The 12,701-nt window shown below is 37.6% G+C and overlaps 1 protein-coding gene across 1 annotated transcript in view; it reads right to left on the minus strand.

The window, feature by feature from the left end:
- Nucleotides 1–3,420: 3,420 nt before the first annotated feature.
- Nucleotides 3,421–12,701, minus strand: part of ArfGAP3 (ADP-ribosylation factor GTPase activating protein 3) — a 48,878-nt gene continuing 39,597 nt past the window's right edge. The window contains exon 13 of the mRNA XM_080285600.1: nt 3,421–3,915. Coding sequence (XP_080141726.1) covers nt 3,901–3,915 — 15 coding nt within the window. The 3' untranslated portion in view covers nt 3,421–3,900. The remainder of the gene's footprint in view (nt 3,916–12,701) is intronic.

Genomic DNA, 12,701 nt, shown 5'->3' on the forward strand with positions numbered 1-12,701 from the left:
ATCTGACTGTTTCAGCCCTGGCTTTGACGTCCCTCGAGCCAAGGGGAGGTAAAGAAATTAGTGATTGCGATAATACAGCCAAAAGCAGTCACCAGTGCTCAACAGCAACTGTTAAATACAGTATTTGCTAATTCATATAGCTTTCTCAGAATAATCTCATTAGTGCAATATCAACAGCCAGTTTCTGATATCTTATCCTCTTTTTCATTACCCTGTACCTTTCAAATAAAAAAACGAAGGCATTTCAGTATGTGGCTCTTCGCAACAAGTTCAAGGCAGAGTCACTGATTAATTCCTTTCATCAATGCTGATACCAGATTCAATATTTTGTACATGAAAAATATAAACTACAGCCACGGCTCTGTGGCTGTTTATTATGAAATGCAGTTGGTATGAGGATCTGCTGATATATGTGCACTGATGGCTCTGTACATGAAAATATGCTTTGTGTTGCATGGCTCTGTAAATGACAGTACATTTTGTGTTGCAAATTTGGCATCTGAACTTACCTCTGCATGTGTTAAGCTCTCAGCAAAGTAATGTGATTCATTTAGAACTGAATGATAACTGAGTGCATGTATGGCTTGACTAAGCATAAGCTTTCCTAATAAAAAAAAAAGGCTTGCTTTGCACCACTTCCATTATTCACAGAAACTTTTGCACTTTCAAAATATTCAGTCCATCTCAGATTATGAGGAACTGCAAAATGCATGATATGAGCAACACTTTTTTAAAAGCCATTCTGCAGGACTGCTTATAACATATGACTTACTTTTTACTATAACAAACCACTTCCTGAAATAGTGCATTGTTAAAATACTTTTTGCAGACTATATGCCTCACAAAACATCTTTAAATTTTTAAGCAGTTGGGGCAAATAGATTTTTAGCCACCATTTTGTAACATAGAGGTGTTTACTGTATTGAAAATAATCTTCCTTACAATGCACAAACAGTGGGACAGTGCACAATTTTTAAAAAGCATAAAATTTCATTGCCTGCATTAGGGAGAAATGCAATTCATTATTAAATGTTACCTATATAACATCTCCCTCAACACAACAATGCTAGAACACACATTTTCCCCAGACTTTACTATACACTGCTGGTAAAAACCAAGAAATATTTTCTACATTAAATACTTCTCATCATTATACTTTGTACAAAAAATAACACAGTTCCTCACAGTCAAAAACACATCACACTATTCAGTATTAAAGTAATCTGTGCATATGAAAACAAGTTAGGATATAAATAATAATCAGCACTTCTTACTGCATGCTAAATGAATTTAAACATCTTGCAATGACATACCCGCTGTTAAATACAAAATCATAACAAAAGAGGTACAAGAAACTTTAAATTAAAAACAATATACAATACTTAGTACACTGATGCTGTCAAATCCTCCATGCACTACTGGCAAGTCCTAGCTAGATTCATTAACAAACTTCTTATCACTTCCCTGTTGTAACTACAATTTGTTTCTGGAGGAAGGACAAAGAAAAAAATAAAGCGTGCAAACACTTCCTGTCTTTCTGCCTGCACAAACAAACAATGGTTAAAACAGAATAAGTCTGATGGTGAATTTTAGCCCTGAAAGCTATGTGGTAGTCTAGTATTCTTTCAACTGATGTAATGATGTATACTTATGGTGAGACGCTTTCCATTACAAACTTAACACTTAAGAGAATACTGTTCTATTACAACAAATCAGTTAACCCCTTCAGCCCATGAACATCCTTCCTGTTTCATTCTTACTACTTCCGGACAATTTTATTCAATTTATGGGAGATTACATGCTGTGAAAAGGTAAATGATGGCTTGATGGCTGCATCTGACCTCTTCAGTTTGAAGTCTCAAACTGAATCACGTTGTCTGAAGCTAGTATGAAAAAAATGAAGTGTATGTCACTGAAGGGAAGGGGTTAAGATGTCCAATGATTCCAAAAAGTGATAAAGGATCCTGGCAGCACAGGCACATAACACTGCTAATGCAAAGAGAATCTTGCAGACAGGTAAAACATACTTAGAAATATTCAGTGATAAATACTGATAGCAAACATAAATGAAGCTACATGAGTTTAACACCCTCAATCTGATGACATAATTTTATTAACTGTTTGCTACTTTCAAACAATTTTGTTCAGCTTAGGGGAGACTTCAAACTGGAGGCAACAGAGAAAACCTTCATTATCCTCTTTACTACTGGGTACCAGAAAGTTTCCCAAAGCTGAATGACTTCATCTCACAGCAGCAAGGTTAAATACAAAATTATGTCCATGGACTGATGGGGTTAAGAGGGTAAAGGAGTAATGAAACATGGTCAAAAATGAGGGAGTGGGAAGAATAAAAATACTGCATGGAGATGAGGAAAAGGAAACACTGTCATTATTACAGAAATGGGAAGATCAGGAGGAGGAGGGCAGGATATAAAAAGGGACAGATGCAGAAGAGAAAAAAAGTGGCAAGAGGTAGAGAGAAAGAAGTGAGCTAATAAAAGGAGGGGGGGGGGGAATGTGGGAGGGGGGGGGAATGTGGGAGGGAGGGACTTGAAACTAATGGCTGTATGCTTGAAACAATTCTCAAAGGGGAAGGTAAACTTCTTTCAATTCTTGACAGACACTTAAGTAACTTTTGGTTACTAGACATGAATAATCTGCATGCCATATTACAGACTGCATTTAGCATCAATATACAGTAGACAGTCACACATATTCTATTTTTGTCATGTGCTTCAAAAATTATAATAAATTAGATTACCTTCCCCTTTTTAATGTAAGGTTAATCCCCTTCAATCCGGTGATGTATCTATAATCTTTTCTTACTACTTCCAGATAATTTTATTCAACTTGGGAAAGGTCTCTTGTATTGAAGGTTGATTAAAACAGTATCTAGCCCCTCCAGTTCAAAAAGTCTAAGCTAAATACTGTATAACAGTATGAAGGTAGCATGAATAAAATAAAGTGTACATCATCAAAGTGAAGTGGTTATGCATCCAAGCATAGAGTACAGGAAGTCCTTGTTATCATTAAGGTATGTGTTTTAAAATATCACAAGAATTTATACACAACTGTCACTATGACATGGGGTAACTCAGTGGCTCAATTGGTAGAGTTGGCCTGCAGTCCTAACAGACCTGGGTTCTAATCCCGCTGGGGCAGGGAACAGTTTAAGGATTTGAATTTCATAAAATCAGACTTTACTGATCTACCAGAAGACCTACCGACATGTTGTAAAAATACCCCCGCTAATACCAATACATCAGTCCTGCATGAGACAGCCCTAGCATGTATTCAGTATGGACGGTGGGTGACATGTAGAGGTGTGCAGTACGTAGGAGGACTACTGGACCTTAAAAGCAGGCTGTGAAGCCTATGCCCAGAGTTGAGAAAAAAAAAAAAAAAAGAAAGAAAGGTAGATCAGCTTTACAGACAGCAACTGATCTTTGACATCTTGAATCTGGGCAACATAATTCACAGTTTATGTTACTGTTACCAAATGATGTTACTAAGCTCAGGATGACCTCTCGTACTGAAGGGGTTAACAAAGGCTGTATCCAACCCCTCCAACTCAAAAATTCTATCCTAAGTTGAATAAAATAGTCAAATGGCAAGAATAAAATTTAAAAGATGTCCCTGGTCTCAGTGGGCTATCAAGCATTTGTTCTGTAATTACTGTAGACTAAGCATAAAAAACATCAAAAAAGGTGACTCATAACAAGGACTTACTGTATGGTACATAAAATGAGGTGGAAAGCATAACGGGCTGAAAGAACAGGAAGAAGAGTTACATGAGGCAAGGAAGAATTATCATGAGAGTAGTGTGCGGTGTGTGAGGTGAGAGGCGGCATGGCACTTCCCACAGCAGCTTCCATCCCTCCTGCCACCACTCGCACCCTCTCACATATATCGATCCTGTAAGCACAACACAGTACTTGGTCAGAAACATTTGTATGCCAAAACATTTATATGCACAATAAAATTTACCTAAAAACTATACAGTATAAACTATATTAATTTTTTAAAACTACATCAGTGAATATCTGCTATAGTTTCATGCTGCTGATTATCAATAACTATAAGTGGAGCACAACAGTCCTATGGTATAGGCAGCTCAGAACTGACTCCCTTGAATCCATGTGATTTTTTTTTTTTTTTCCCCCAGATTATTTTATTCAGCTCAGTAAAGGCCTCTCATACTGAAGGGCTTTGTTAAGATACACCTAACCCTCCTGTTTCAAAATGGTTTACCCAAGCCTGCATCAGAGAATGATGCCAATAAAATATAAAGACATCCCCAACTATGGACAGCTGCTGTAATTCTCAGCTGTTAACTAACAGGAGTTGTGAATGGCTGAATGCAGCACAACACAGTACCACAACTTAAAAATGATTCTTGAAAGTAATGGTGGGTTTAAAAATTTAGCATAATGAACAAAATGTTTTTACAGACAGAAGCAGCAGACATGCAAGTACTAACTGTGCTTGGTTTAGTGTGTTCTCTCCCGTCAGGATGGTAAACTCAGAGTATTAACCCTGTATACTGTGCAGGTGGTGCTGTGCTCTAACCATTATACACCTGAGTATCTCGCTTGATGCCTTAACATCTAACCACCGGGTGTCGGTATGGACCAACGCAAAATAGGTGGTGGTAGGCCACTGGGTGTCAGCAGGAACCACAAGTGTTGTTGCGACACAGTCTGATGTGGTTGCCACTTGATCTTGTCACCAGAGGTTCAGCAGTGAATCCTCCCACCCGAGGCAAGAATACCTCAGTCGTCTCAGTGAACATGCCAGGTGCAGGACAATTTCTTAAACCTCTCGTCTGATTACGTTCCTGCCTCACGTGGACACCTTGCCTCATCTACCCCTGCTAAGCCTCTTTCCAAGGATACTAGGAAAGGACTCAGTCATGGCACCACAGGGCATGCCTAGGATGTCACTGCGTCTAGTTTATCTAGTAACAGAGAAGTTATCATGTTGAGAGTGAAGACAAAATCAGGGCCGCATGCTCACATCCGCCTTTGCATGCCAAAAACTACTCCTCTTCATCACGTCCTTACTCATCAATGCAATGACCTACAGGCTGGGGATGCTTTCTTTTGCAAGAAGAGCTACTGAGTAATGAATAAATGGTCTTTAATTTGTTTCCCTAACTGCTAAAGTTTCTGAGATATCAAGGTTTGAAAACAGGCTGTTTTCAGAAAAATGCACGTAGTGAAAGAATGACCGCCCCATAAATGGCCCGGCATGGAGGGGTTAAAGTTACATCTACTTAATCTGGATGGGCACCTACTTTGATAACTAACAATATCTATCTATCTAATGCCAGACACCTCAATCCCGTAAGGGGTGGCCACAAACAAATCACCTCCATGTCACCCTATCCAACACCATTTCACTGACCTGCTCCCAGCTCAAACCCCCCCTTTTCATATACCTCTCCACTCCATCTCTCCACCTCATCCTCGGCCTCCCCCTCCCTCCCCCCCCTCCAGCTCACTCACATACACTCTCCTCATTGGTCTCTTGCTCTCCATCCTCTCCACATGGCCAAAACACCTCACTGTATTTCTCCTGATGCTTTCTATCACATCCGCATCCACACCACAACGCTCCTTCACTTCCTCATTTGCCAGTCTGTCTCTCCACATAAGTCCACATGCTCTTCTCAAATAACTCGTTTCTACTGCTCTCACTCTTGACTTGTGTCCTTCCAATAAGGTCCAAGTTTCACTTCCATACATTCGGGTTGGTATCACAATACTGTCATGCAGCGACTTTTTTACTTCCATGCTCACTTCCCTATTCCTTATCACTGCTTTCAAAGAACCCTATTGTACCCTTTCAAGCACTTCACCCTCTAAACTTCCATCCTTACTCATCACACTACCCCAAGTACTTAAATGCACTCATATTTTCCACTTCCTCCTCATCTAGCCTCACTGTATATTCAGTGGCTTCATTTCTCTCCAAGACCATAACTTTACTTTTCCCTTCATTCACCTTTAGATTCAGTTTCTTAAATACTTTCCCAAGCTCATTCACCAAGACTTGCAGTTCCCCTTAATCTTCACTTAACAATACAGTACCACCTGCAAACAACAGTACAGGGAGTTTCCAAACACTGCCCTCTCTCATTTCAACATCCACTGCCATTCCTTGTACCTCTTTTATAGGCCTATCCATATACAGACTCAACAACCTTGGGGACATGACACATCCCTGTTTCAATCCAACATTCAAACCGAAATTTTCACTCAGTTTGCTATTCTCAAGCACTGCAGCCTTAGCCACCTCATACATACTCTTGACATCATTCAAGAACTTCCCATTTACTCCACATATTCTTAATACTTTACACATTCCTTGTCTATCCACCCTGTCATATGCTTTCTCCAATTCCATTACAAATAAATTATTAAAAAACAATAATGATAATAATAATCATAATAATAATAATACTGGTAACAATAATAATCCATCCATCATCCAATCCTACACTGCCCCAAGAGGAGCGTAGGAGCCCGGGGCTAGGCAGTTGGTCTCGACATTTAAGATGAGAGTGGCCAGCCTCACTCATCCCTGGGTGGCATTACATGAGCAATCAACCCCAACCAGCCCTTGGATATAAAGCTTCTCAGCTCAATCCGACTGGAGCGCAATAATTACCCACTAAATCACCAGGTGCCAAAATTTGGTTATATAATAATAATAATAGTCATAATAATAATAATAATAATAATAACAAAAACAAAAATATTTTGCCAAACCAATCTATGGATGTCATGCATGATCTTGAGTTGGTGACTTTGAATTCAAACTGTCTCATGAAAGACAGCATTATTCAATATATTGCCACCTGCCTACACAAAGTCTGTGCACAACTTACATATAATTATCTATACACGCAGCATTATTCAATATATTGCCACCTGCCTACACAAAGTCTGTGCACAACTTACATATAATTATCTATACACACAGCATTATTCAATATATTGCCACCTGCCTACACAAAGTCTGTGCACAACTTACGTATAATTATCTATACACACATACATTCACGATTCTACTCAGATACGATCATAAATTTAAAACCATTTTTAAAGTCAGATTTATGAAACTGTAGTACTGAACCTTGAGGATGATGTGATCCATATTTCTGCCAGCTTACCAGGTTTTCCAGCAACTCTTCCTAAGCAATTTTTAATAATGCATTTTGCACATTACACTTTATTACTTTTGTTTGCTTTTCTATTTAATTTTTTATCAACATAGTGGGTATACTGTAAATAGCATATAAAAGAAGCTTTAGGGGCCTTAAACAGAAATTTAAAAATAATTTGTACCGTACATGAAAGAGGTGCGAGGAAGCCTCCTTAACTGATGAGAATATATGCCTTAACCCCTTCAGGTCTCCTGGCAATGATTGTGGCTTTATCAGTGCGGGTCTCCTGCCCACGATCATGGCTCACCTATTAACCTGTCTCAAAACTGACGGGAAGCTGGTGAATGTTACCTGTATTTTTCTAAATATTTACTGGTTTCCTGGGTATTGGATAATCCAACTGAGAAGAAATAAACACAGATTTATGATTTTAACTTGGTGGGAGTGTTTCTCTATCATTTTGTATACAGAAAAGCATTTATTTGTGAGACCACACACCACTTACTATGCAATTTCCTATTGGTATTACTGCTCTTGTATGGAAAGTAGAGCCATATTATTTCGTAGAGAGACGCGTATCGGTTCCTTATGCATGAATATTATTATTATTATTTTTTTTATGTACAAACCTTGATTTTTGGGGGGTAAAAAATAAGATTTTTCAGATTGGACGTACAGACCTAGCTACGACCTGAAAGGGTTAAGGTTGTAAGCTTAAACCTTAAATAACAAAGACGAGTGCACCACCACAATTTTTGAGAGTCATTTAAGGAATGGCTGTTGTTATTACATATAGTCAGCATGTATCCTATAATACAGACTGCAGTCAGCAACCATACAGGAAGACCAAATACGCTCTAATACATTCCATCACTGTCAAGTACTTCAAAAATCATCATCAAAATACAGTATTAGCGTTTGCATCCCACTTCTTGATTTCAGGTTCAAGCATGTGACTCTTAAACTCAACAGCACAAGACTACAAAAAACTCTCTAACAGAACCCATTACCAATATTCCAGACAGTCCACTGAACGCATTACAGTATGAGGAAGTCAATGTAATACAGCAACACATTTAACTAAAGCTCAACAACACAATTTGGGAGAATAAGAGGAAACAAGAAGAAACACTGCATAATTAGGGTAAAACAGAATGCTCAGGAAAAGCCAAACATTAAAAAGTATGTAATTAACCTTTAATCACCTCACTCAGAGAGGAATCCCCTAAGCTGAATAAAATCATCTAGCAGTGGCAAGAATAAATTACAGCACTTTGCTATATAAAAGACATCACAGTTGTCATCTGAGTGTTGTTATTGTTGTTGCTGTTGTGTCCCCACGCTCATCTGAACATGAACTCAATGGACTGAAAACTGAACATACCCTTCTCCTCCAGCCCATCCTCCCCCTCCTGGGAGATGAGGGAGGTGAGGGACATTTACATAACTGGGCAGATACACAGGTGTCATCATGTAACAGTGTCCCATGCCAGGAGTTACTAAACTGTATATGTGCAAGTATTACAGTACTAAGTATCATGTGCTTACATGATTTTCATTTCTTTAATGCAAGAACATCAGACCACGCGTAAATTACGGTGAAAAATTATCACAAACAACACTATTAGGCAGTCATAACGGCACCTAAGGGAGAGAACAATGGTAACCCATTCAGTACAATGATACTTATTTTTATATTACATTCCTCCTGCCTCCTGACTAATTCCTTCAACCTAGGCAAAGCCTCTCATCATGAAGGGACTAGAAACAATCTGCATCAACTCCTTTGGCCCATCTCTCTCTTAATTCTTGCTACCTCCACATAATTTTATTCAGTTTATGAAAGAACACATATAGGAGTTAAATTGTCCTGTCTGCCACAGACACATACTGTGGCATATTGGAGACATTTTCAACCTGCAACAAAGTCTTGGACTGCTCATTCAGCTTATCCTAATCCCTTCTGGCACTGGCTGTTGGCATCAAATCTGTATTCATGACCTACTGCACCAAGGAGAACCTATTCCCCAGTTTTCTTACTCTTCTCCCAAAACCCTGGATTATGGGCAACAAAGGTCATATGGCAACTTCTAAAGATAAAAAAGTTCCTACAGTTGCCCCTTACCCTCCCCCCTCCTTTCCATTTCACCACAGAGAAACACAGATCAGAGCACACCTGACTTTTTAAACTTTGTCCTTGTGAAAGACAATTATTGCCCTGCCCCCCTTTTTAGCATCACAGTATGAGATACAGTAATCCCTTTAATATCCGACGTAATACAGCCAAAGGCATGTCCAGGAGTTGGTTTTGTCCGATATTGGGCCCCTGCCTCCTGGACTGGTACTTATGGACCCTAACCCAGCCTAACTTTGAAAGCCACCTAAATAACTCCCTACTGGACATGCATAGCATCTATTTAAGACCCTATTCCCACCAATAATGGACATAAAGCATAAAATAAATGAAAAGGAACCAGTGAATGAGGAATTAGAAGCGAGTATTGAAAATATTTAGCAGTGTACAGGGTACTTACAGCACATCTGTGCCTCCTCTAAGGCTCGGGCAGTGGAGAAAATGCTCTTGAAGCACACACAGTAATCCAGTGTTGTGCTGCACTTAATTCTTTGCACTGTGAGTTATAATTGTTTAACACTGCACATTCTGTTCTTAATTGCGCCACACCAGTTTCAACTGCCAGTTTACACTCCACACTTAATCCCCAAGTTGCCAAACTGATACAGTATATAAATTTTTTGTCATCAATCTTGCCTAATAAAGTCACTATCATATGTAATGGGACAAAACAATGCTAGAAGAGAGATAACTACCAACAGGTGGAGTTGGATCAGAGTAAGTGTCAAGACTGCAGGAGGCAAAATGTTCCCAAATACTAAACAACAGAGATACCCTCATAAAATTAAAATGCCAGCTTAAAGTGCCAACAATGAATGCCTGAGGAAGAGGGGTATATTTTGTGGCTGGTCCTTGACTCAGGCCCCACTATGGTGTAAAGGTTAATTCCACTCTAAAGTTATCCTCTTCAAAGTGAAGAGGCCAAGGTTTCGCTATTGTAGGCCAGTATATTTAAGGGTAGATGAAGTACTTCCCTTGATGGCATTACTACCAGCCACCTCTGTGCAAGTCCATCACTCAAACTGGAGTGTCCTAACCACTAGGTGCAATTATAGTGTACCAACACAGTTTCCTAATATGCCAAGGGCAGTTCCATCTGCTTACCAACGCTTGAGTGTGGTAGTTAAGAGCAGTTTAACCTACTCTTCCTACTAGAGTGCATAATAAATTGATGGATTTTTCAAATACTATGGCACTGTGTACCAATCAGAAAACAGTACACTATACTGTAAATGACAAAACTACACACTGTAATAGAACAACACAAAATCAACAGACATAGGCAATAAATATAGATGCAGCCTACAATGCCATTTAAGAATAAATATAGAGTACATAACTAATTATGTAAGGTAAGCAATCAGGCAATTACACCTTTAGCTGCAATTTACTTTCTTTGCATTTCATTCTGGCTAACAGTGAACAACTTAACTAGGGTCATGAAAAACTTACGGCACCAAAGATGAAAAAAATCCCAACGCAATTACTGTTCCGATAACAAAAGTTCTGTACTATGTGTACCATAATCACAGTGTAAGGCCTTGTTCAAATGGAAGAATTATACTGTAATTTACACATACCTGGATCTCTCCAATAAATAACTTTTCCAAATGTTGGCACAATTTTTTCCAATTTTTCTTGTAACAGACAATTTTACTTAGTCAATGGAAAACCACCTCAGCCAAAGGGTTAAATAATCTACGTAAAAGTTTTCTTTTACATAAAACTTCTGGTCCTGAAATAAAAATTCCAATGCAAAGATGGAAATTATCACTTGGCATTTACTCATACTGAAATACAAATCACAATGCAAAGAAGTATATTATCCCCTGGTGTTTAATCATGCTGAAATACACATCACAATCCAGAAAAGGAAAATATCACAGGGGGATTAATCATGCTGAAAGAAATGCCACAATGCAGAAAAAGAAATTAACACTTGGGATTTAGCTAAAATAAAATCCATAATGCAGAAAAGGAACTTATGACTTGAGGTTAATCATACAAAAAAGGAAATTTACTACCATCACAGAGAAGGAAGGGAGGGGGGCAGAAAAAGTGGCCTTTGCTGTAAAGTCAGGGATGTGTTCCAAAATACTGCCAGTCCTCATGTACAGCCATTTCTCTATGTTATTTCATTATTAAGTTGATGATAAAGTAGTAAATTTTCTTTACTTACAGTTACTTAGAAATCACTATAAAGTTGTTTTGAAGTTTTTATTTATTTATTTTCTCTTGTTCTTTTTCTTTTTTTGACCTTTCCCTCATGAACCAGAAGTATGTTTCACTTAAGTAATTTCACTTAACATAGCAGTATCCCTACATATATCCAAGACTTTGAGTGAGAAATAACATAATTTTTTCCGTACAACTGGTACTCTAATGAAGTGGAAACTGGCAAATCAACTTTCATAAGTAGCAAATGAACTTTAATGAGCATTTTGTTGTATTTACTGTTGACTTCTTAGAAAAAAAAAAAGGCCCGCACATAATGAGGAAATACTGTATATCATTCTTTCTCCCTCCAGAGGGCTAAATATAATTTTAATGGAAAAAAAAAAAAATCAAATTTAGGGGGTTGGATACACCTTTCATTGACACCTTCACTTCAAAGAGTCTTCCATATGATAAATAAAGTCATCTGGAGGTAGGAAGAATAGACCAACAGAATATAGGCAGTCTTTGTTATAAGTAAGGGATGAGTTTATTATTTCACAACTTCACAGATACCACTGGAAATTTAACAGGCATTTATTGTCTACTTTACTGAAGACATAATTAGCAAAATGGTTTTATTTTATATATATATATATATATATATATATATATATATATATATATATATATATATATATATATATATATATATATATATATATATATATATATATATATATATATATATAGTATATATATATATATATATATATATATATATACACAGTATATATATATATATATATATATATATATATATATATATATATATATACAGTATATATATATATATATATATATATATATATATATATATATATATAAACAACTTATAATGAGCAGTGCCTGTACATTACTAGCCCAAAACACCACACACTACAGCACCCTCCACCTGCCATGTACTTGCTAAGCCATACTTACTAGTCTAAGAGCGTCATCATTTTCTCTGGGGGAAAAACACACACACATACAAAAGTTAGTATAATGCTGGTGTTCCTAACAGCTGGATCTGGGGGCTGGGTGAAGTAGTTATATTAAAGTAGCGAAGTAGTTTAAGTATGTACACTGTAATACATTATGACAGAAGTTAATACAAAGCGGTATTCCTTAAACTGGATTTGGAGATTGGATGAACTAGTTATGTTAATGTCGCAAGTCAAGACTAAAGTTAGTACAATA

This window comes from Coenobita brevimanus, chromosome 107 (genome assembly GCF_032717465.1).
Source record: "Coenobita brevimanus isolate Jiangsu-jjx chromosome 107, ASM3271746v2, whole genome shotgun sequence".
Lineage (NCBI taxonomy): Eukaryota > Metazoa > Arthropoda > Malacostraca > Decapoda > Coenobitidae > Coenobita > Coenobita brevimanus.